The following is a 27,099-nucleotide window of genomic DNA, read 5'->3' as shown; positions in this document are numbered from 1 at the left end:
TATATAAATCCAGGATATTATTATTATTATAAACCACTGAATATGAATTAATTAATTTGAAACATTAATGATGAGGAAATCTGTGTGAGTGAGAAAAAGCTGTCCAACCGGACATATATACATGTATTCAGCTCTTTCCAAGAGCTGGTGATGCATTTAGAGAACAATTATTGTTTCTTTCATAATTACATTTTTTTTTCTATTTATTAGACATTGGTTGAGTATAATCAAGATATAACATTATTAAACAAAAAGCAACAAACACCTTGTACGCTGGCTCTTAAGCATGGATTTTCATCATGTGCCCAGTTTTTGGTCGTTGTTGAAGCATGTTCTACACTGTCAGATCAGGTTGTTCGTCTTCAGCGGGAGCTAAGAGAGTATGTTAACTTACATTTTTAATGTATTTTATAATCCTTTGAAGTATAACATCACATTTTTCATAAATTGATTTTTGAAATCTCTCGAAGATGTATTTTCTCCCAAAAAAATAAAGATGAATAAAATCAAACTTTGAATAGGACATTATGAAGTTATTTAATTTTGAATTAAAACGAACCCGTTGTACTCCAATCCATCTGCCACCATTCGCGCTGGGGAACCTTCTAATTCTCTTGTTATAAGTTTGTTTTTTTCATTGAAAAACAAAATATTGTTATTACTGCTTATCTTAAAAGCTTAGCTAAAAATAAATTTCTAATCCTAGAATAACTTTATTTAATCTATATTATTGTATTATTCAGTAACCTGTTGCATTTCTTATCACAAGTTGTTAAATCAATTTGGTGTTTGTGTTTCCTCAGCCCCAGGGTAGGATATCTACACTAGGTGTTGACCTGGACTTAGGTGGATCAATAAATCTGAACTTGAACTTGAACTTACCTAATTTAATAATTAATCTTTGTGATTGCTAATTCATGCATTTACTTGACAGTGTGATCCCTCCCTTTCCGATGAATCTCTCTCTTATGAATCTTAAGTTAAAAAGTAGAGTGAAAAAGATATGATTTATTGTCACATGACAATCCTCTCTACGGGAAAATGTTATCGTTTGGTTAATGCTGTAAAAAAAGTAAAAGTTCTACCTTTCACAAAAGTGCTTCTGACAAATAAGTATTATAATATGATCAACAATATTTTTGTATAAACATAACTTAAAATAGAATATAAAGTTACGTTTATAAATAAAAAACGTTTATAATTTTTGTGCTTTCTTAATTTTAACGTAACTTTTTTTAGAATAACTATGACAAGTAATGTGGGACCACCACTAAAAAAAATAAGTACTTCTCACAATTAAGTGTGTTACTCAAATAAATGCTGCCTGTAGTGTCATTGTAATAATTAATGCCACCTCAATCATTAAACAGCAAAATATATTCAAGCAAGTCAATATAATTATGATATGGTTAAAGATATGTATTTTTTCCTCAACAGGATTGAGCAAGAGAACACTGTGTTAAAGTCGAGATTAGATGACGTAAGAACCTCTTATGTATCGTCATTAAGATAATTATAGTAGAACCTCTATTAAAGAGACACAATTGGGACCAGCATACAGTAGTGTCCTCTTAATAGGGGTGCCCTCTAAATGAGAATTGGACATAGTTTAAAAAAAACCAAATATTGCCTCTTGTTTTAAAGTGTCAACTTATTAGTGGTGTCCCAAAGGAGAAGTTTTACTGTAGTAAAGTGCCACGTCATATATAGAGATACAGGATTCATCTATCTCTCTGTGTATGATTTACTCTAATATCACATACTGACACTACTACTAGTCCAGAAAGCAATTTAAAGCAGGTTGTAATCTGCTTGGGGTTGCATCACCCACTAATGTAACAATCAACCACTAATATAACATTAACCACTAATGTAACAAAAATCAAAGCGTTTTGTAGTGCTATACACTGTAGGTCCAGTGTACCCAATTCGCTTGCGTACATTAAAAAAAAAATTACATGAGGTATATTTACTATTAATGATAACCATGATTTAAATATGTGATTTAGATGACACATAAAATGATTGACATTGTAATAAGATTCATATATAGTATTTAAAACTCTCAATTTTGGTTTAACCAAAAAGTTAACATTGATTTACTCAATTTTGAAATTCAAACATTTAAACTGAATACTACGCATAATTTTAAAAGAATTAGGACGGTGAAGTGATAGCCCCTTGTGTCACTGCGCCTTACACGCAACAGACATTGAACAAATCTATCACTCCTTTTTTGATTGATTGATGAATATGCTGCTAAAATCAATCATAAATGTCAATTATTAGCAAATATGATAATAAACATGTGGTTTACATAATTAGGACGTAAATTAAATGAAGATAAAAAGATGTCCCGATCTGTTATGGTGCATGTTGTCTCTCTTTATATGTGTTACTTCAAGATTCTATCTAGCCAATGAAATAGAGAATACATTTAAATTTTAAAATCTACAATAAAAGTACAAGAAGTAGATAAAACTATACATTTCTGTGGTGAATTACTATATTGTATATATGTTTTATTTAGATTTTCTTAAATGTTGTTAAATTTATTTTCTAGGCTGTTGCTTGCACAGATGGTTTGATTCAGATGCAAAAGACAGATTTGATGAAGAAAGTTGATGAAGTTAGAGCAGAATATAAAAGTCTAACGAGTATGCTGATTAAAAAACTTGATATGATGCATTTACAAAGCAAAGACAAAGATTCAAATTCCAGGTGAGTTTATTCAAATTAGTTATTCACAATTATGTTAATTTCAATACTTGATTGTTGATTATTGGAAACCATTACAAAACAACAATAAAATAAATAAACAACAAATAGAAAAACAAATTCAAAATTAGTGAAGTACGATTTACGGTATATGTGTTTTCAAAAAGGAAATAAATTAAAAAATTTCTCTATTTTTATTTCCTTTTTAAAAAACATGTAGTGTACCACAAACCTGACTCTACTTGTGTTTATTCAACATTTAAACATTTAAAAAATATATTCCACATGACATTACATTGAGTATCTGTGAATAATTCTTTTCAGATTAAATTATTAAAAAATAAAAACTTGATTTAAAACTCTTTCATTTGATTACTGTAAATTGCCTTGTTTAAAATACACGCTACTATATTTGTAGTCTATTAGTAGGCATTAACTAAACACTTGAAATGGAAAGTTGTTTTTTCTATCTTTTAATCTTATCATTTAATTATAAAGTAGTTGAATGATTTTGAAATAAATTCACCTCCTAGAAAGTACATACTTTCAACTATTTCAAGGTCATCGTGACATTAAATATGAGGCATAGTTTGTTGAGGAAGTTTCACTGGTACAAATACAAAAGATACTTGGTTTGATAACTCAGAAGCAAGGGCCAGGTGTCTCAATCACCCATTTCAGGAAACTCTTCAAATCACGCATTCCTGAAATACTTAACCCAATACACAGGTGGACAGGAGAAATTCCGAGCTATTTAAATTACAAACATACTTTCAATTTCCCTTTGTATTGGCCACCTGGGATTCTTAACATATCCAATAAAATCTCATAGGAATGTCAAAATAGCATTTTTTTTAATGATACTTCATTGCGGACAATCAAGTAGAGAAACCAATGATTTTAACTTATCACTTCAACCGATGTTTACATTCGTAGTGCCCAAGCGAAAGAGAAAGCTGATTTGTTGAACGACGTTTGCGATTGTTTGGTGAATGAGTGCAGTAATCGACGAAGTCCAGAGGGCAGTGAGTTACAAAAGATTGAAAACACCATTCAACGTATTCAAGAGCCTTATCAACGACCTACTGCGTTGTCGGATGAGCCCCACCAGCCAATGAACCTGTTGAGGTATTTAGGTCAATGTTATATTCAGGCTATGTGTTCATTATTGATACTATTCTTGTAAATAGAAAGTGTTAATTTTATCATTTGTTGGTGATTGGATAATTACTTAATTCACTAATGAATACTTAATTATTCAATTATTGTACTGAATTGTGTTTGTTTTGTATTTACATCACTCACTATTTAAAAAAATATTTTAATTGATTTTTGTATATAGGACTACTTTATGTTGATTATTAGCTTTGCAATTTTATTAATAATTGCGTAATATTATTTATAATGAAATGTATTGTCATCTATATTAATATTTTCCAGGAGTAAGTTGAAAGACGTTAGCCTGCAAATACTTAAAGTGACGTCTGCCAAGACAGATGAAGATAAGAGGGCATGGGGCATGAAACCATCATCAGAGAACAGTCTCTTAACTAGTACTCAAAGTTCTACTCTTTGCTCTACTCAAAGCTCACCGCCATCCTCCTCTATTTCAAGAAATATATATGACGATTGTGATCGAAAGCAAAACATTAATTCAGGTTGTTATGTGAAATTTAAGCTCCAAACACAATTACCTACAGCTCAAAATGGTGATGATAAATTCTACTCAGGATCTTCTAAAAAAATTGAAGCAAAAACCGCAACTATAGTGAAAAAACCAGTTCATTCTCCTCAATCAAGTGGTAGCTCTTCCAGCTCGCTAGGCCTCGGACCAAAGGTCTCAAAGTCGGAGATGAGAGGAGAAAGATTACGTACTTATTTTGCGAAGAAATCAGAAGATGGAAATTGTAAAGTAGTGAATGGTGATATGATGCCATTGGATTCAGATCACGATTCAATAACGCACGAATTAGCAAGCCAATCAAGTTACAATAGAACTAAGACTATTCCTAATGGTAGTATTTCTGGATCCAGACAGTCACAGATTATTTCAAGCCATGCCAGCTTAAACGATTCACCCACTGTTTCAACATCATTAAAAGATGTCTACAAGAAATCAAGGCCTTCACCTATTGTCGAAAAAATTGAAAATAGTACAGAAAATTTACATCGTATCTTCTCACGGCATCTACCTGCCAATAAGTATGCCGCATTAAAGCAAATGCCAGATTATTTACGACAAGTTCAGACAACAAAACCGCAGCAAAGAAAAATGATTAAAATAGATATTGATGGGGAAACAATGTTGTCAACAGTTGTTGAAGAACGTCATGAATTATTGGACACAATTACTGATAATAAAATATCATGTGATGTACCTGTAACTAACGGTAACACGGAAAGACACATACGGTCTGGAATCTTAACTCCACCGGGTGAACAAAGAAAAAAGGGAAAAAATAAACACATTACATTCGCTATTGATGAAAAGTCATTATATAAAGAACGAGAATCCATGAATGATCACAACTTATTCTATAAACAACAAGAAAAAGAATTTGAACAAAGAAACACAGAAATGAAATCTAAATTTGATAGATGTATAGAGAAACCAAGTTCTTTGGTTATGCGAACAAAACCGGTTCAGAAAGCCAATATTCCTCCACGTAAGATTAGACCAAATGGCCAACTTTTGCAAGATAATCTAAGAATTGCTAATGGAATGGTAAGACTTATTACTCATAAATAGGCTGACAATGGTTTAATGTGAATAGATATGACAATAGGAAATGAACGTAAAGGGTGGAGTTGACAGTGATTATTATTTTCGGAAATGTTGTTAAATTAAACAAAACCGTTATCACATAAATAGATAGTATAAACTTTACCTGTATATTTTGTTATCCATTTCCTAATATATTAATTTAATTATTTACTTTTCCTGATGCTTTTTTGTAATTAAATTTGTTAATGCCAATTGAATCAAGAAAATTGCGGATCCTACAAATTCTATAGAATTGATTGCAAGAAAATAGTTATTTTAATTTGGAGCTTCAACATTGATTTTAGATGGCAATATGTTTTATCATTGCTTATTGACAGTAGAACCCTTTTATTTGGACATCCCTATTCAGTTCGAAACGCATATTAAAAGGAACCCTTTTCCGAATGGGAGTAACGTATAGTGTATGTTTTACACTACACTATTCAAGAGACACCCTTATTAAGAGAAAACATTGTTGGGTCCTGTGTGTGTCTTGGTTCTACTGTACAAATTATTCATCCAGATTTAGTTGAATAAAATGTTCAAAATGCATTGCAGTATCATTAAAGTCATGATTTACAATCTATCATTTACAGACGGATGAAGTTGGTGTTTTTGGTGACATGGACTCGACATGGAATGGGAGCGCTTCGGACGAAACACATTCAAGAGCCTGGTAAGTGTGTGATGTGATACATCATGTAGTTTTAAAACAACTTTTTTTTCCCACAGAAAAAAAAATACATAAAAGTGTGAAACAGGAAATAAGTTGAGATTTATCTAAAGCAGGTTGGAATCGAGGACGAGCATGACTCACTAGATGAGTGCGACTCATCGCTTGAGGGTGACTAACAAACTTAATTGAAGTCACAAAGAACATGTAATTAAGGCCTACGCACAATCAGGTATCTCACGTACCAACAATCTCAAAGCAAGAGAAAGAAAAATGTGTTTGCGGTAATTGTCAAATTCCCAAAAGACTTGTAACCTGGTTTTGATGTGTTAAATAATTGGCACTGTGAACTGTATCGTATCTGAACAATTTAAAACATGACGCTGTATTGATTTGGTTTTAGGTGGGGGAAACTGATTCAATAACATTACTCAAGTCATTTAGATTTTTTCCCATGATATGTAATAAACTACAATAAGAAATTGTTATACAAAATAAATGATTATGATTACAATGCTTTTCCGCCTTGACAAATACATCCATTCCACTAACACAAAATATTTTATTATCTGTATATGATATATTATTTGTTTTCATATCTACTGTGATTTGCTAAGGCTAGACCCAAGGGCCATAAAAAAATATTGTATATTTGGCCACTGGGGTAAGCACTAAATACTGGGCACAACAGGTTGTTTTTTTTCAAATCACAAACACCGCCATCCTCTCGTTGCACAAAATGTGTACAAATAATGAATGGCATGTGATGCATCAACCAATCAAATGGCAAAGATTCACTTGTGTGTTATAAATCCGGCTCATTAAAAAAGTATTTCAGATTTTATATCAATAGTAAAACAACTGATATTAAATATAATAATTATGAAGAATTGATTGTTTGTTTGATTTGTGTAATAATAATAATATATATAAAACAAATATTAAACTAGACATGGAACTCGTCACTTGAGGACGAGTTTGGTTATCCGCACGCAACAAAATGTATCTTGCGTATTGAAGTACTTTTCAATTATGACTTTTCCAAAAAGTAGCCTATTCAAAATTAAAACTGCCCTTTCAGTGTAATAACCAAATAAATCCTTTTATTTAATTGTTTTCCCGTGATGGGATTTGATCCCGGTACCTCTGATACCAAAGTCGGTTGCACTACACATCGAGCCATATGAGCACCTGCTGAAAAAAATCCCAAGAACGATTACTCGTTCATTCAGTATGTCGTGAACCTCTCGATGCAAATAGATTATTACATATCAAACTAAATCATAATTTTTACAATTATGAAATCTTTACACATTTTAAACAGTTACATATTGTGAAAGTGCATACATTCAAGTTTTATATATTAACATGTGAAGAAAAAAGATAAACGTTATGTTTATTGTTTTGCTCTTTGAAAATGTTATTGTTGGTTTGATGGTAAAAATTTCAAAAATTATATTTAATATGCAAATAATGTATCCATCGAACAAGTTTTAACATTCAACACTATAATAAATCACACATATGATTCATACACTGCAAGAAAATAAAATAAAAAATGGGGGTAACCTTGCATTCTGATGAACTGTATCGTTTTTAAAAGTAGACATATTTTGCAACATTTTCACAATTTTTTAACGTTTTATGTGCGCAACCAGTCATGTTTAACGTGCTCGTAGAACGTCATTTCGAGTTGAATAGTGAATAAAATAACGTAAAATTGTTAACCGACGTTTGGAAAACACAAATCGTCCAAAAGACATGCTCATACGTGTACCCTGCGCCGTACGCGCGTAAAAATGTGCGCACCTGGTGGCAATTTTTAGAACCCTTAAAAGGACCTGAAACGTGCTCTAATTTAATCAGAAATTGATTTGAAGCATTTTAAAATTTCAAACGCTGTTTACGCGCACACTTTCTAATGTTATATGCGATTTTTAATCCATAGAAAGTTAGCACATGATATAAATTAAACTTTTGCTAAGTTTCAATTAAAAATGTTGTTATGTTTTTGACCTATGTTAAATACGCGAAATTCATAAAATTGCGCGAAAGTACAGATTACAGAAAGAAAGAAGAATAAGAAAAAAAATATGATGATTTCGTACAATCACAATCATAAATTCAAAATGTTTTAATTTATTACAGTCTAAACCTTTAAAAGGATTTTAAATAATTTCCAGTAAGTCTATATTATTTTTATTATTATTTTTGATATGGTGGTTCTTTTTTTTTTTATTTTTAAAATGTCCTTTTTGGGTTGTTTAATGTTAGTACAATGTTTTTAATGGTTTTCTTATATTCAATTATTGGGTTTTCTAGTATATAAAATGGTACTGCAATTTTATCTACTGTACTTTTCTGTGTGGTTCTGGGTGGTTAATTTTTATTAAGAAAAATAAACGAGAAAAAAACTATTAAATTATTTCATTGAAAGAAGACTTTTTATCATCATTTTTAATGTTTTGATTGATTGTGACATTGATGCCAAGAATAATTCAAAAAGGTAAAAAGTTATATAAAGTATTATGTTAAATTTACATAATTTACACAGTTGCAATAAAAATGCAAAATCAGATTTATGTAATATAATGTATATATTGAGAAATATAACAATCGGACACAATTTTTAGCATTAGATATTTAGACTTGTATATTGAAATTTACTTTACGTATTCTGGATGTTTTTTATTTATACTAAATATGATTTCGTGTGAAAGTAATAAGTAATATTAATAAGTAATATTTATTTTTTGTTTTAATATATAAACTTACTAATGTCTTTCAGGTATGATAGTTCTGATGAAGAAGTTGAGAAAAAACATAAAGAAAAACATGAGAGTTACCTGTGAACAAAAAACACCTTTTACTAAAGTAGACCAATTTAGTATTATTTATTAATAACTTATTAAAATGTATTATATGTACATACGTAAGTAATATTTATGTATAATAAAATATATTATAAGCAGTATTATATGTTAATAGTGTAAATGAATTATGAATATTGAGTCTATTATAACATATGTAATACAGTAATATTGGACAAATAGTGATTAAACAGTAGTTTTTATTCTGCTATTTTATTTTATACTTTCTATATGCATTTAACAATATTAAAGTACATATAGGATTTCACTGCAGTTTTGATATATAGTAGTATTTTGAGAATCTCTTTAAATGCTTATAAAGTTGTGCAGATCTCAGGCACAGAAAATTGTTCTGTAATTGGAAGGCATCTTTAATTTTAGGGACATGTGAAGTTAAAATCCAGTTAATGTGTTATGCATGTTACCTCCAATATATTTAATGTTTATAGATGAAGAATTTTAGGGTATCTTTTAATTTTGGGTATACAGTATTTTAATTGGATTGTATCTCTTAAGTGGAGAGGGTCTTTTAATTCGAGTTCTTTACTCTAGTGCCATGTTTCTGCAGCTGTAACAAATTATCGGTTAAGTATTTAACCAATCAGATAATAAAAATGATGCACATGATCAGACATTAACGAACAACCAAGTGCCCAATCACAACACAAGATAATTATCGGTTAGTTTTGAAATCGGTTAAACCCCCGTTTCAACAGGCAGATTATCCTGTTAATTTTTTCGGCTGCAGAAACACAGTCTAGGAGACATTAATTGTAAAAAATCCTTAATTGTTGGAATTTAAGGATCTTCTGTAATTTTAGACTTTTTATTTAAATGTTGGCACCAAGTGTAAGTGGAACACTTTTATGTAAAATATTGTATATTTGTTAATAATATGAATAACAGTATTTACAATATTGTTTTTATTTTATTTGAAGGATAATATATATTGAATGATAAAATCCCTTGAGAAAGTCTGTCTGCAAATCGGTATAAAAATGAAAGTTTAAAGTAACAAATAAAACAGTCAAGCAAAGCAACTTAGAAAATGTATTATTCATATTTATATATTTTCTTTTTTCTTTTAATAGAATTTCTGAAAATTAATTTTAATTTTCATATTCAATATATATTTTATATACTTATCAACTGAATGTGTGTTATGTCTTTTGAGCTATATTTCTATCTATCTAGGTACCTAGAGATATTAAGCATCTATTGTGTGAATAACATCTACTTGTTGGTTTACGCTGTATATGCCTATGACTTCCCCAATCCCATACCAAATTCGATGTTAAAGGGGATAGGCTAATACCCGTATCAGGCGGCAACTATTTTCTAGCATTCACAGCTCATACAGAATTATTCAGTCAATTGAGTGTCAGTCTTATCACATGTCTATATGTGACCTTAAATGTTAGTAATGTACAACAGAGATAGTTTAGTAGTAAGTTCACTTTAAGTTTAACTAGGACAGTGTTCTCTATCTCCTTGGAACATAGCCAGATATGAAAAAAACCTCTTCAAATTTAATATTATCGCTTATGATATTATCAGACATCCAATCGATGTTCTTAAAGTCAGACAAGTATCTTTCTTTATTGTACCGATGTTTTAGAATTATATTCTTTATGTTTTCAATATATATGTATTATCTGCGAGTAATATGCTATTTAGAAAACATTGTATCAAAAATCATATCTAGTTAAATGCTTAGTTTTTATGATGGACAATAAACATGTTCGATTTTGGAAAGGTATTAATTAAGTTTTAATTGACACGTGTTGCTCGTGCGAACACTAATCTTTCTTGATGAACTCCGTTGTCAGTTTGAAATCCGGAAAAACTAACAAAATATAATTAACTGAAGTGTTGCCGCAGGTCCGTAAAGTGTTTTAACGATACGCAGTGCGCTTGTTTCGCTTTGACTCTTAGGTCATTTTCTCTCAACTATATATTTTTATTTATCAGATCAGACAGGAAGCCTGATTCTGGCCTGTTGTGTCGTGTATAACAGGTGCGAGAAACTCGACAAAGCCCATTGAGATTTTCCAAAGTAACCTTAACAGGCAAAAAAACTGTTTTTTTTTTCATGACAGAGTTAACTTCTTTTCTGAATTCATCGTAGCCTCCTTCCTAGATGAGTTGAAGGACGTGTTCGAACCACAAACCATATTATATACGTAACATTTACAACTGTCAAGCAATTGTCCACAGCTTGTTTCGACGACTCATAATGGTGGTCGTCATATTCAACCATGCCCTTATACGTGCTTCCATCAGTACTTGTAGTACCGTGGTTGATATAGACACCGCAACCCAACGTCATTCATCAATGAATGTTATTTCTATCAAGATTTACATTTAGATGATAGATCGATATGATTACTTAACATTAACCTATTATCATCTTCATCATCATTGAACTTGAGGAGCCTGAGTTGCGGTTGCCCTTTTTTATATGACCTACCGCGTCATCTTCGTAAATCGTTGTTTCAGTGTAAAACCTCCGTTTATACAAAAGTAAGGCCAATTTAATTAAGTTTTGTTTTGAAAAAGACAGTTTTTCTATGAGGTTGTCATCATTCTGTCTATTCATTGTTTCTTCATCATATGTCACTCTGTTGGTCAATTATTTCCCCCTGTCCGGTCCTGGTGATAGGTACTTAGTCAAACATGTTATTTAATATAGGTAATAAATTGGTGAAATAAATGACGATGCAATTTTATCGTTTTGCTCAACGATTAACACTCCAACCATGTGATAGACCATGAGACAAGTCTGCTACCAAAAGTTTTATAGGCATATTATTACCAACTAAATAGGCCTTTGTATTTGTATACCAACACCGAACTGGTAACCTTGTATTAGGCTTACTATGTATATTGGGCTATATGTTTTTGTATAAAACCGAACAGCGGTATTCAAGTTATTTTCTCTGATGGTAGGTAATGGCATGATGCTCTTCCTGACAGCAAAACAAGTATAGGTTCTAATCCCATCCCAGACACAATTAGGCCTATATTATTTAAATTGTTGAATACGGTAGGTTGTAATTTACCGTATGTGATTTTTGTTTCCCTCACCCTCGTTCTTTTAATGAAATTAAATATTTGATGTATTTATTACCCTCTAAACATTAAGATTTGACATTAACTTTCCTTAGTGCTTAACACTTACTCTAGTTTACAAATTGACCAAAATCCGGTTTATGATTAGGCCTACAGCACATTAATGCTATGAGGGAACGCGCGCTGTCAAATGTTAATTAAGATATGTCAGTTTTCATCACTTCTCAAACCAATAATTAAAATCGTTTCAGTACATATTTTGTTTGACGTGTACCGTGCAATAAACTCAGCTTTGATGTGTGATTTGTCGGCTATTCGCGTCTGAAATCTATAAAATAGTATGACATAATTATTATATAACTTGATCAAATGCTACAATATTATGTTTGTGGTTATCCCGACATAGGCCTATCTAGCTAAGAACGCCACTGCCGCTAAATATACAGTAATATATACATTTATCTGCAACATTTGCCACTGTTTGGTTCCTATTTGCTATAGTAAAATAGGAACCAGGTATAAGGTAGGAGTGTGTTCGTGCGGGTGTACTTGCGTACATGTACGTTTTGTCGTGTGTGCGGTGATTCTTAGGACTATGTATTTGTATATGTAAAAATACGACAAATAAATACCACAATGTATCAAACATGGTATGAAGCATTTCATTCAATTTATTAACTGTCGTCACAGATCTAGACACCGTTAAGTTGGTTTATAACAACAACACTTTGTATTGCACTAATATAATACATCATTACGTTTGTACATTTAATTTTGTATAAGGCTAAACATGTTATTTATAGATATAAAAAACTAAAATAATAATTTAAGTCTACAAACAAAATCAATGATAATTTATTTGTATCGGTATAAATATTTAGAAGAATAATTATTAAAGTTTGTTTAAATTTGGCTCAACATTTAAACCATGAACAAATTAAGTATAGCGAAAGAATAACTATTATTATAATGGCTTGATTTGTAAATGATGACGTCACGTTCAATTATACCTTCACGTTCGACAGACATCACAATGCAAATGTAATACTATGTGCTATGTAACATACAGCAAACAGACTCCAAAATAAATATAAAATCAATCGCTCATAAACTGTAAGAAAATAACAATTAAAATTGAAATTTAAATTAACACCCGGTCGAAAGCCATTTACATTTTTCCTTTCGAACTTTTCAGAAATTTTACAAATAGTAATATTGGGTTAACTTTTGTTTAACAATTTTATTTTAAGTACATGGTACTCATATATTAATCTGTTTCATTATACCGCGGAGGAATTATTCCTCCATGTTAATACACATAGGCCTAACCTAATGTTTTATAAACAGTTATGTTATTAACGGAACAGATGTTTATTATAGCTATGCTATTTAGTCACAAACATGACACACAATGCATTAATAATATACACAACTAAAAGAAAAATGTATGTACAAACTCTACATATTTACAGTGTAGATCAGAATAATTAATATTTTTTTTAAAACTATGACATGAATCCCATTTATAACAATTAGACGGATTTGTTTTGGATGCAGCATATACAATCAGTACACTTTTTATATTTTTTAATGCTTGGTTCCCACTAGAGACGCAACACATTTGACCAATCACAAGCGATGAAATATTCGAATTGTCACTTGCCATTGGTCAACTCGCTTGAGGCTTGAGTCTCTAGTTGGGAACCATGCTTTAGTTATTGCGCCCAACGCAAATACGTCTAAGTTATATTTGTGGTAACCAAGTCTTAAAAGAGTACTGTGCATACGAATTTAGGCAACAAAACCTATGTGCAAAATGATTCTACTGGAATGTTCAACATTAGGCTAGTTGCATTGGTGAAAGCTATCAATGACCGTTACATCTATGATATGACAATTTAATTCAATTGTGAAACTTAACTCGATTCACCATAACACATGTTTCGTAACACCACTTGACATGTTTCTTTCATCATTACATACATCAGTATTTACATGTATACGCATGCCTTGTATCTACTCATGCCTTGTAACTACGCATGCCTTGTAACTGCGCATGCCTGTAGAGCTGCTGCTGTTGATATCACATTGCTGCAAACTAATTGTTCTGTTGTGCAAACCGGTTGCTGAAAACGGTGTCTATATTGAACAAGCAAAGCACGATATATATATGCGCAGTCGACAGTTGCGAACTTTATGTATGTGCAGTTCGTGAAAAGATTGCGTTTGGACCTGTTGCTATGGTATTAATACGCTACGTTTTAAAAATCGGTGGCATTGCCACAAACACCGTTGCAAACTTTTCTGTACAAACTTCCACATTTGTCTTCATTTGCTGACAACCAAATAACTGTAACATCGATGTTTAGCTATAAACTTTACATCAATGTTGTATCTCGGCTCATAATAGTAAGCACTAGTTAGGATTCAATTATTATTACTTTGAACACGGTGAGGGACAGTACCTCTTGTGTCATCAAATCCATAACTGTGAGAACGACTTAGTAAAGGCTTAGCACAGTCTTTCGTTTTATATTTGCCAGCATCATATGATTTCAGAAGCATGCTAGGTGATGGGGGTGATATACGAAAATCAACAGTTTTACCTCTATCAGAAGTCCATTTATTAGGAGGTTTGCCCAATAGTTTTCCACATTTAGGTTTTCTATCAAGTGTTGTATATACACCAACGCGGTCTTTTGTCCTTAGTGAAATAGTAGGGCTACCACGTGGGCTTGGGTTCCGTTGGCCCTTTTCTACTTTTGTATACATCACGCCTTCCTCAAAAGATTCACAGTCACTCATCAGCTCAAGATTTGCATATAAATCATCTGCGAATAACTGTTCAATATTATTCCAACTACTTGATTCCATAGTGCTGTCTGGTTCGCTCGTTTCTGGTTGACTAAATTGTAACTCTGCATAAATTGGATTAATTGCTTCAATATATTCACTTCCACAACTCTTAATTTGTCTGCGAACTGATCGTGGTCTGTTGTGAACCTGATCATCATTTGTCTTTCCGTTATAACGAAGAACATTATTTACAACGTCACTCATTTCGTCCGATATATTTTCACTACTACCTTTCTGAACGTCATATTTAATTCCTGTATTCTGTAGATTGTATTTCAAATTTGAATACATACTACTCTTCATGTCACGATTTAATAAAGCACTGTCCTCTGTCGCATCTGAAATCTCAGTTTTAAAACTTTCCTCAAATTCATTTATGGACATTGGGCAAATGATAATATTAGAATAGATTGAAGATAGATCATTTAAGCTACTATTCGAATCTCGTGTGTTAGTGGAACTTTTATGCGTTGGATGCATCTCTGCTTGAAGCACATGTATATTTCCTGCAGGAACACCACTACTATCACTGTTCTGGATGCTGATCTTAGGGATTTGTCTTCCTGGACAATCAAACGCTTCCTCATAAATATCTTCAGTTTCATTGCTCTGTCTGAAAAAGTTCCACACCGCGTTTTTCATCAACCCCATGTATTCTGGTTGTGCCTCCTCTTGTTTGTATTCCTGATACTCACCAGACGCGTCAAGTGGTGTCGGCAGTGATGCCGGGGAACCAGCTGTATCTCCTAGACACATTTTAGCAATATGATGTTTTTCTTTTGGAGTTCTTGGGTAAGTGTGACTTACAGCGGGGTTATTGGCATCGTCGTAGACTAGGTGCATAACGGTCATCCCTTTCGGTAATATGTCTATAACACTGTTGTATGTTTTATTTGTGAAGCACTGACTTGTTGGCCGAACACCTGTAAATTACAATGAGACATTTTAAATTGAAAATATATTATTTATAGATGGTTAAATTATTCCATTTTAACATTATATTTGGTGACAATGTGCTAAATTGACTAGTAAGCATTCTCATACAGATTCATGAAAAAACGCTGACATATTTTCAATCTATTTATCAATATATTAAGGACTACTTTCCTATTTTTAATTTGCTCTTTCTATATAGTGAAGATTCAGTTTAAAAAAATCACAAAGTCCTTACATGTTTCATTGATTTCAAGACATTTTTCTTCCATTTCATTGACAGTAGCATAGGTGTCGTCTCTGTGAGGAAAATAACATTTAATAAACACTAATGAGAAAAGTTGTCATCATACTGTAGAACTATATACTGCACTATAGAACCATTTATGCTGTATTTGGTAACAATGTTTTTTTTTAATCCAATCAAATGACGTCATGATCAATAAAATCGTTTTCCTATAGTTTTATGAACACATTTTAGACTTTATGTATGAATTGAGAATGCATATTTATCGTCGATCGTTATCATCCAGTGTGAACGAGTCTTTAGGCATACATACGATTTAGACAGTATTATTCGCAATCACGTGTTACAAATAAAAGTTTCAATTTGAAAAGTATAACTGCGATAGACCTATGATGGATCATAATGAAATAATACTGTTGACCTAAATTATTTAAACCATCAAACGGATTGTAAATTAGATTCAGCAAACATTACATTTTCTGCAGGTGTTGTGTCACATTGTGTAATCATGATATTGTAGGCCTAACTTAATTGATCGATACACAAAAAAATAGCAAATATGATTGATATTCGAATGCCAAACTGTATGACATACATTTCTTGATTGATTATGTATTTCACAGGTGAAGGGTGAAAGTGAATTAAAGGGGATCTACATCTCACGAATCCACACAATGTGCCAAGTGAAATATATCTGATTCATTTATTTCAGTTTATTTTTATACCGTATTGTAGGCATGTGGTGAATTTAAAAAAAAATTGGGTTTTGACAGAATCAAGGAACTACTAGCTGTGAATATTATTCGTAAAGTCTGAAACAGTTCTATCTATTATTTAAATATCGTTAGCAATAATTACTTCTATTATTACACTATTTTAATAAACTAGAAATTGTGTTATAATTATAATATCCTTAAGTAGGCATTAATACAGATGAGAGAAATACAGTTGTTTATAGTTATGCCGGTGACGAAGAACACATGATAATACAAAAAAAACATGTTGAGGATTATGTTGAAAAAATAATTTTAAATTGTTACAAAAATGTTCGGTAAAATATATATAAACTATGTCCACACTGTCAAACTAGTGATAGAAAAAGTGTGATGTACCCTAATATGGTAGTGATATGCCCAAATATGATAGTGATATGACATCATCGTGTCCATATTATGGGCACATCATATTTTTCTATCTTTAGCTTTATAGATAGATTAAAAATGAATATGTTGTTAAATATAAACGATTAGAAATGAATTCATTTATTTGAAAAAATGCGGTTAACCTTGAATTTGTTTTTCTGTTATTTCTACATCTTGTGCAGACGATCTTGGTAGCCAGTGCCATGATAGCACACAGGACGAACATAGCCGCCGGAAGACTAGCTGCTAGTAGTGTTGATGTTTGTGTTTGCGAATCTTTCTCATTTTGTTTTTCTAGAGACAACAAATTACTATGTTAAAATCATGAATTTTACATTAATTGTTCCATCACTCATTCTTTCCTTCATTCGTTCGGTTCATTCGTTCGTTCTTCCGTTAGTTAGTTCATCATCATCATCAATCATTCACTTACGTTTCCTTTAACAATTCATTCAATGAATAATCAATCAATTATTCATTCGATTATTCATTCAATCATCAATCATTCATTCCTTCCTTTAATTTATTCGTTCATTCGTCGTCCGTTGGGTCATTTATTCATTTTCTCCCCCCCCCCCCTCCATATTCATTTTGTTGAGGCACCTACCCGGTACACACGTCTGTCCTTGTACACATCCACAGTCTCCGTCCGTTGTGGTACAAACGGTGGAATGAGGACATCTGCATCGTTGTAAACATTTACTACCAAAATACCCGGATTTACATGGACTATCACATCTAAAGCATGATAATACAAATAATATATAGTGGAGATGATACACTTACAATACAGAGTATTATTATACAAATGAACGTTATATATTATATTATTCTAAAGCTCTGTCTAGTTTGACATGTGTGTCCAAATATGGTAGTGATATGCTTAAATATGGTAGTGATATAACATCATCATGCCCATATTATATGGACACATCACATTTTTTGTCACATAAAGTTTGATAGTGTATGCAGAGCTTTAGAACGACTAGCATCATGGAGTATGGTGACGATGCCGATGTATAAAGTTGTTAATGGAAGTTCCAAAAACGAAAAAATCTACATTCAAATATTATTATAATAATTTATTAATAATCAGGATAGTGTATGCATCCGACAAGAAAGTTGATTGACATAAAAACAAATTGATAGAAGTGACTTTGAGACACGATGTCACGTTTTAGAACTTCTTCTCTGCCAACCCCCACATGTGGTACCAATCTGGATGCTAAGTCAGGTGTAAAGCTCAAACACTCAATTAAAATCCGATATACACTATTACACTAATTGAGATGTAACTTTCTTTTTTTTCTTCACAAAACATTGGAATTTAAGGCGATTAGGAGCTCCAATTAAAAACCATTTTATAGGCAGAATTTAATAGTGTCAAAGTACCATCGCTTAAAGAGAAATAACGGTTGTTATTTCTGTGTTGGTCCTACTCAATGTGGTCTCTAATTAGAAGAATTATTTAATTGAAGTGATATCTTGTCCAGAAAATGTCTAGATTATGATTACGCATGCGCTGCTTATTAAGTTAATACTTATCAAACGTGCCCTATGTGACTGACATACAATCATTCATTCATTCATTGTAAAAACCATCAAATTAAGCTTCATGAACAAGGTATTTAAATCACGTCCTATTGGGATCTTACCACGAATGTCTTTAACCTATTTACGATAGGCATGTAAAAACATGAATAAGCGTTTTTACAATGTTAATTTGATTTTATTAGTAAGTATGATTTTAAACTAAACCTGTCATTTATATATTATAGTACTGCACTGCCGACTGTCAAAACATTTCCACTCAATTTCTTATATAAGGTTTTCGTTAAAAATAATTTCTACAAGTCGAGTCACCAGTCACAAATAACAAAGTTGTCCAAAACATTCCCGAAAAATCTAGAAATATTGACTTATTTGAATATATTAATACAATAAAAAGTAAAAGTACAGCCTATTAAGTGTATAAGAATATCATATAAGGATTTAATAATATTGTTTGTATTAAGAAAATAATCGTATAAATATTTAATACATGTACATACTGTACATATTTTATATGTGACAATTATTTTTTCTTTATCTAGAAATAAATATGAGTGAAAAAACAATTATTTTAATATTAAGTGTTATATTTATTCTTGATTAGGGCCCTATAGACCTAAGTGTTTAATCATCAACATTGACGATCCTAAGAAAACGTGGTAAATTTGTTTGTGATTTTTTTATGCTTAACAGGAAATTTGTGATTGAAGTTTTAGATATGAATTAGTCATTGGATCATTGGAACGGTCAAGTATACATATTGTGGTAGACTTACAATCCCTGACAAAACGATAACTCATTACAAAGATTTAATAATTTCCTAACAACCGAAGCACCTTATGTAGTTTATAAGCACGTTCTCAATGATAATATCAATTGCACTATAAAGCATGCCAACACTAATCAATGTTAAAACATAGGCAACAAATTTAAACTATACGGGTTCTGAGAACTATTCTTTTTAAGCGTTAACATAGTTAAAATGTAAATTATTTGTGCGTAGAGAAACTGAACCAAGACAATAGAAAGAATTTCTTTTGATTAAGAAAACGAACAAGAAGTGAGAGCGTTACTTGGTATAATGTCGACTAAACATGGAATGCTTGAAACGTTTCAAAACAAGAACGTAGGATTCACGTAAGACAAACATTAATATGTAGTTATATTAATAATTCAATTTATGCCCGTATGAAGTAGGCATACAATACAGTTTTTACACGTCAAGATAGGAAAGTACATGTCATGTTTATGTTCCCATTTTAAACTAGAGATGGGTATACTACTGTAGGCCTACATGTAGGCTACTAACATTAAAACTGAAAATATAATAATATGGTAGTTTAGTTTGTATGTGTCCCTTGGGTGACGGTGATCGTTCCTATAAGCCCTCGTCCCTTATGGCAGATCCACGTGTTGCTAAATAGTCAGATTTGTAAATTCTTGACAAATTGGTTTAAACCTTCTACGCTGACATATCACTCACTTTCGTTAAATATATACTTTATATTGATTCTAATAACAGTAAATAAAGCATGTATGATTTGGTGATTTGCGAAGTCATAGCCGGGCTCAATCACCAGGTTAGGTTATCAGAATTCGGGCTACAACTGACAAGTGTTAAATGACATCTTCTATAATGAAATATTGGGTACAAAAATCATAATTCACCGAATAAGATTATCTTATTAAAATATTAAGGTGTCTATAATACCTTTCTTTGTCTACGCAAGTACAGTGACCTGTCACGTGATCACATGTTGAGTTATTACTGCACGCTCCACATTTATGTCGACATCCGTCACCATAGTAACCAACCGAACACTTTTCGTCACATTTGCCCGACTGCCATCCAGGTGAACACAAGCACATCTCGCTTTGGTTCATTCTGACAATTGTCCCGCCATTTTTACAAATGCAATTTCCTGTAAAATCAGGATAATGTAAATAAATCTATATCTACATACAATAGAACACCCTATTCAGAGGACACATCTATTAAGGTGACACTTTGTTGGGTCCCGAGTGTGTTCCTTACTAGAGGTTAAACCAAATCTTTTTAATGTATACAAACCCTCTTTGAGACACTCTATTCAGGAGGCACCACTACCAAGAAGACACCACTACCAAGAAGACACGTGTTGGTTGTGCCTTAATATTTAGGGCTCAACCGTATCTTTGAAATAATCTTTTTTTTTACATTACGCCTACAGCATTTATTTCCCCGAACATACAGACTAAATGCTTGTTATTGTATATCATTCAATAATTCTGAAATTCATGTCTATTTTATACAAATAAAATACATGAAATGTACTTGTAAAATACAAATGTAATGTAACTTTAATACAAAAAAACTTAAAAGAGTTGAAGTTAAAGTCAAATGTTAAAATATGAAGGTATATGAATTAATAATAATTAGTTATTACTGGTTGATATCAGTTTAAACGAAAGGGAACACAAATAATCGCAATACTTATTTATATAAAGTTGCAGTCATGATAGTGATATGACGACGATAATAATGATATAGGATAGTATTTTATTTTAGGTAAAAATAATATAAAATACCTAATATTGTGTCACATCCTGCATCGTCACAAAAACATTCCTTGGAGCAGTCGGCACCATAGAAACCACTTGGACATCTGTCCATACAACTATATAAATTATAATGATTGTTGATGATTATGAGTAACACTAACACATTGTCTTTTTCTCTTTTATGGCGGAAACACCACTTTATTCACAATAATGTCATCTTTCATGTCATCACCATAAAGTCATACTACTTTCAGTATTATCACATTTTTAAAAATTTGATCAACTTCAGTAACATTTTAAATCTTGTAAATTCATTTAATGTATTCTATATTACTTTTCATAAATTTTCTTATAATTTTCTATATTACACTTACACTAATATTATTATTGATAATTTTAATTCACTACAGAATGTTACACATTTTTGCCCTCTAAACGGACATTAAAACTGCACTATGTAAATATGTATAATCGGTATAATATAAATCGAAAAGTGAGGCAGGTCATTATATGATTCGATATTTCAAAGGCTAACCCAGTAAATTTTTTCTTGGCTAACCCCTTATTTTTAGAAATGAATAAATGTGGTATGCATGTAATGTAATGTAATTGAGGTAATTTGACAGGCGTATTACGTAGGCATAATCACGCTGATTATGTATTGTAGCTCTGTCTACACTATCGAACTTCATGTGACAACAAAATGTGATGTGCCCATATATGGACATGATGATGTCATATTACTATCATACTCGGGCACATCACATTCGTTTGATCGTGTAAGTAAACAGAGCTTTATGAAACAAATAGATGATGATAGTGGTACTTACTCTGCCTCTTTACAGATACAATTACCGGTGAACCGGTCACATCGCGCCCCGTCCCCACAGTTACATCGATGTGAACAGTTGATTCCGTATTTTCCCTCAATGCACTCATCTTGACAGAATGGCCCTGTCAATCCGGCAGGACAGATACACAATCGTTTATCAGGCTCACATTTAGCATTATGTTGGCATGGGCAATCTGGGGAAATAACAAAAATATTTAAACCAACATAGCCTATTATATATTACCATATTTTTCGTTAAATATATTCGGAAAATGTATAAATCCAATCCAATAAAGACAATTTAATGTCAGTGATAAGATCTTATTGGAGATACAAATAAATATGTCTAAAACTGTCAGTCAAAAATCAAACGATAAATTAACAGCCAGAAAAATATATACCAAGCTTTCGGATACTACTAATCCTTCGTCATATACAGTATATATAGGCCCTATATTCGTTTTGTTTTCTCTAAGTATAGACATCTAAAATAGAAAGACCTCAGTATTACGTGGTGTTACGTAACGTACAGGAAAAATTAAAAGATAATACAAACCCTAAGAAAGAAGACAGACTAGCGAAAGAATCATGTTTACAATCTATAGATGAATGAAGAGAAGTATAGTTTATGTCAAAAGATCGAATTATATCTAATAGCTTTACCAAATATGTGTGTATGCCTTAATATGGAGAAATTAGTGCATGCCTTATATTAATTTAGTGAGTGAATATTAGCCTAATATACCCATAATATTTTATAATATAATTCTTATTTGTTTAGCATGTAGCATTTATTTTAATAAAATACATGGTAGAAAAGGAAAGCCCAGATTGGGGCTTTTAATATTTGAATATTTGGGTCAACTGGCTCAGCTACAGTGATTATGTTCACTTAGGTTGACCCTGGTCTCCCTAATTTCAGTTTTTTGTGTTATGTATATACTGAAATAGACCGAAAAAATAACGAAATGAAATATTTTTATAAATTAAAACAGTGTAGCCACTATAAGGAGTTTTAGATTCCTATAGATTAATTCCGGTAGTGTCCGGAAGTAAACATCTTCTTCTTATCAGAAAATAATGTCCCAAATAATGTGTTACTTGTATCATAGATACATTATATTGAACTATAGTATCTCTATTCTTGTATCGTGATTCGATATTCACAATGGTACATAATGTATCGTTATGTTATACCGTACTTACCAATAGGACAATGATTTTTATCAGCAAATATATTCCTACAGCATGTAAAATAAAGATCCCAACCTCGACGTTTAACTACAGCATTACTGAAATGTAAAAAAAAAGAAAATTGGATAACATTAGTTGGGATTTTCTTTATCATAACATGGTTGGTTTACATTGGTACAGTACGGTATGTATCTCTACAGTATAAAGTATGTGCTTTTCTGACTATACACTAAAAGAACACCATGTAGATTAGATAATATCGCTTTGAATGCATATACACACCGTTAGAACTTTATTTGTCTACTTATTTATTACCATATTTATTTAGGGTCCCCCATCCTTTTTCTGTGTCAGGCCCTCGACAAAACATAAAAATAGCAAAACATATTGTCTATTATAGATAGTTAGTACGGCCAACCCCTATTAAGGGGATATTACTTGTGAGAAGGGGGTGACTTTTTCGGTACCGAAAGTGCCCTCTTGGTGTTCTACTGTAAGTGGCTAATAACTACTTTAATTTGAACTCTACCTCATATCAATAATAAATAGGGACATATACAGTATATGTGGTCTATAGAGTATACCACTATTCTGTCAAGTACCCTGCTACGATAAGATCTAACGATCTAAGTGGAAATATTCAACGATTCCATTTTAATAATCTTTCAAATCTTGATTTCACTTTCATTTTCCGATAGTTCTCATATTGTGTTTTTTGAAATCTATGTTTCTGCGACATATATTAAATCTTTTCCTCTCCTTTCTCTGTGCACCTACATTCGTTGCTATTATTTTTACATCGCTCTGTCTAGAATTTAAACCATTGTTTAAAGCAATATCGTAATTGTATTATGTACAGTCAGATTATTATGTAGTTCTATGCATATTTACATCTTATCATCATAATTCAGTTTGATTTCATTGTATATGACTATAACACTGAATGAGTCTTCATCATATACCCTGTCTATTTAAATCATATGTCCACTTTAACTATTAACCATTGAAACACCTTCCGATATGTTCGTCTACCTAATGTATTACTACTGGTTATTCAGTTCTTTTTAAGTGTTGGTAGTTCGTGCGTTCATAATTTATGTATCACGAACTTTCAACGTAACACAAAAGAATGAAGGTATACAGAAATAGTACTGTACTGTTAATAATATAGTGTGGCTTAGAGGTTTTACAACATTAGGCGCTATATAAATCCAGGATATTATTATTATTAGTAGTATAATAGAGGTAGTGGTATAACAGTATAGATAGTGGCGTAGCAGTATAATAGAGGTAGTGGTGTAGCAGTATAATAGAGGTAGTGGTGTAGCAGTATAATAGAGGTAGTGGTGTAGCAGTATAATAGAGGTAGTGGTGTAGCAGTATAATAGAGGTAGTGGTGTAGCAGTATAATAGCGGTAGTGGTGTAGCAGTATAATATAGGTAGTGGTGTAGCAGTATAATAGAGGTAGTGGTGTAGCAGTATAATAGAGGTAGTGGTGTAGCAGTATAATAGAGGTAGTGGTATAGCAGTATAATAGAGGTAGTGGTGTAGCAGTTTAAGGATAGTGGTGTAGTAGTATAATACAGGTAGTGGTGTAGCAGTATAATAGAGATAGTGGCGTAGCAGTGAAATAGAGGTAGTGGTGTAGCAGTTTAAAGATAGTGGTGTAGTAGTATAATAGAGGTAGTGGTGTAGCAGTATAATAGAGGTAGTGGTATAGCAGTTTAAAGATAGTGGTGTAGTAGTATAATACAGGTAGTGGTGTAGCAGTATAAAGGAGATAGTGACGTAGCACTGAAATAGAGGTAGTGGTGTAGCAGTTTAAGGATAGTGGTGTAGTAGTAAAATAGAGGTAGTGGTGTAGCAGTATAATAGAGGTAGTGGTGTAGTAGTAAAATAGAGGTAGTGGTGTAGCAGTTTAAAGATAGTGGTGTAGTAGTAAAATAGAGGTAGTGGTGTAGCAGTATAATAGAGGTAGTGGTGTAGCAGTATAATAGAGATAGTGGCGTAGCAGTGAAATAGAGGTAGTGGTATAGCAGTTTAAAGATAGTGGTGTAGTAGTAGAATACAGGTAGTAGTGTAGAGGTAGGAAATAGGTAGAGGTATAATAGAGGTAAACAGTTAGTACAATGAGGTCAGTAGTATAACACTATAATAAAACTAATTGTGGAGTAGCAGTGGGTAAGTGTACACCTTGTAGTATTTTATATGGAGTAATACACCCATACACAATCTACCCCACAACCTCAATATAGTTTGTTTTCATTTCCCTTGTATCGTTTAAAATCGTACAGTACTTGCTTTATACTGTCTGGAGGTCTGTCGTTGATATTTAAGATGTAGTTCAATTCTTGACTGAAATAGATTAGGCGATTAAATTGAATCATCATACTGGAAATGTCGTTTGCAAAAAGTGTATTATTTATAATCTGTTAAAACCTAAGTCTGGTGTTCACACTTTAAAATAATGTACACATCGTGTCTTTTGTGACATTTTTTTTATATTAAATATCTGTCCCATTACTATATTTAATTTATTTATTATCACATTTTCTCTATGGTGTTTTTTAACGCTGTTTTGTTTACTTTATATTTATTTTCCATTTGTTTTCTCTATTATTTTGTTTTTGGCATTCCTGGCACAAGAGTAAACCATGGAGGGTAAAATATTTTCTCCTCAATGATTAGGTCTAGGATTCTCCCTTCGTTTATTACCTGTTACCTGTACAGTACACTGTTCATTTGCCGAAATGTAATTGTCATATTTTAATTTATTTGTACTATATTTATGTACATACCGGTAACTGCTATTGGCTGCCTTTAGACATAAATAAATGTTTTTGAATTGAAATTGAAAATAGATGCACATGGTTCACTGCTGATGTATTCCATGCGTTAATGGCTGTGTAGGCCTACTTACTTTTTCACAATATAAAAATAAATAAATGTTCTGACTTACCTGCATTCATAACCACCGTTTCGTTGTTTATTACCCTTATTAGCCATACCATCAATACATCCTATCAGGAACGGTAAAATCAAAGCTAAATGTACGATTCCCATATCTAGGCAATAATGAATCCACAATGTGCATTGGTATCCTTGTTGAAAGTTCACATAGGTAATATATCTCTTTGGAAAAAGGAACAACCAAGTACCGGGCAAACGTTTATTATAAGCCTAGGTGATTTTAGGCCAAGTACTGTTTACTGGTGTATACAGAAATGTCAACAAATTGGGATCCACAGGCAATATATTTAACGCGATACTAGTGAAATATACAGGAAACGGAAAAAAGACAAAACACTGATACCTCCAGAGAAATCGCTATCGATTGGAGCAACAAATGCGTTCAAACAGGTCTAAGAGATGACGCGTCTTTTCTATAACTCGTCACTTCCTTTATTTACCAGGTCAGCCTGTTAAAATACACGTAGGATTTAAGTATTGTCAATTAATTGTTCTTACTCATCCGCCACAAGATACACTTATAAGTAAGGATTAGTACGGTCATTGCAGAGCTACATTCGTTTGTTAAATGTGTTTGAGTAGCGTATATAGGACACATTATGGCAACAGGATACTCATGGTTGTCTGTACACCAATAAAGATTCATACCCACTGCGCCTATTTTGCACTAAGCTAATTTATTCGCGCAAAAGGAAAAACATTGACTAGTGCGCATGCGTATCTATATTTGCACCT

The 27,099-nt window shown here is 32.0% G+C and overlaps 2 protein-coding genes and 1 long non-coding RNA gene across 4 annotated transcripts in view; 2 read left to right on the top strand and 1 right to left on the bottom strand.

Moving 5' to 3' along the window:
- Positions 1-11,344, top strand: part of LOC144843733 (uncharacterized) — a 46,645-nt gene extending 35,301 nt beyond the window's left edge. For both annotated transcript variants that reach the window (XM_078700652.1, XM_078700660.1), the window contains 7 exons: positions 211-380; positions 1,438-1,480; positions 2,564-2,721; positions 3,655-3,846; positions 4,159-5,443; positions 6,079-6,158; positions 8,944-11,344. In XM_078700652.1, the coding sequence (XP_078556778.1) occupies positions 211-380; positions 1,438-1,480; positions 2,564-2,721; positions 3,655-3,846; positions 4,159-5,443; positions 6,079-6,158; positions 8,944-9,007 (1,992 nt within the window). In that variant the 3' untranslated portion in view covers positions 9,008-11,344. The remainder of the gene's footprint in view (positions 1-210; positions 381-1,437; positions 1,481-2,563; positions 2,722-3,654; positions 3,847-4,158; positions 5,444-6,078; positions 6,159-8,943) is intronic.
- Positions 11,345-12,756: 1,412 nt separating this feature from the next.
- On the bottom strand, positions 12,757-26,628 carry LOC144843782 (uncharacterized). Its single transcript, XM_078700726.1, has 9 exons — positions 26,354-26,628; positions 23,406-23,491; positions 22,198-22,393; positions 21,395-21,483; positions 20,538-20,748; positions 17,883-18,013; positions 17,419-17,569; positions 16,125-16,186; positions 12,757-15,876 (listed from the first exon to the last, which is right to left on the bottom strand). Exons 1-9 carry the CDS (start codon positions 26,455-26,457, stop codon positions 14,525-14,527), a joined length of 2,382 nt encoding a protein of 793 aa, XP_078556852.1. The 5' UTR covers positions 26,458-26,628; the 3' UTR covers positions 12,757-14,524.
- Positions 19,891-27,099, top strand: part of LOC144843998 (uncharacterized) — a 24,266-nt gene continuing 17,057 nt past the window's right edge. The window contains exon 1 of the long non-coding RNA XR_013612384.1: positions 19,891-19,963. This is a non-coding gene — a long non-coding RNA (uncharacterized LOC144843998). The remainder of the gene's footprint in view (positions 19,964-27,099) is intronic.

This window comes from Antedon bifida, chromosome 1 (assembly GCF_963402885.1).
Source record: "Antedon bifida chromosome 1, ecAntBifi1.1, whole genome shotgun sequence".
NCBI classification, from domain to species: domain Eukaryota; kingdom Metazoa; phylum Echinodermata; class Crinoidea; order Comatulida; family Antedonidae; genus Antedon; species Antedon bifida.
This window is presented reverse-complemented; position numbering and strand designations above follow the sequence as displayed.

Bases quoted from the DNA above. Each gene is read 5' to 3' on its own strand.
- LOC144843782 (XM_078700726.1), bottom strand. From the start codon at position 26,457: ATGGGAATCGTACATTTAGCTTTGATTTTACCGTTCCTGATAGGATGT. The intron at 23,492-26,353 runs GTAAGTCAGAAC...TTTACATTTCAG, and splicing joins AACGGTGGTTATGAATGCAG to TAATGCTGTAGTTAAACGTC. The intron at 17,570-17,882 runs GTAGGTGCCTCA...TGTTGTCTCTAG, and splicing joins AGGACAGACGTGTGTACCGG to AAAAACAAAATGAGAAAGAT.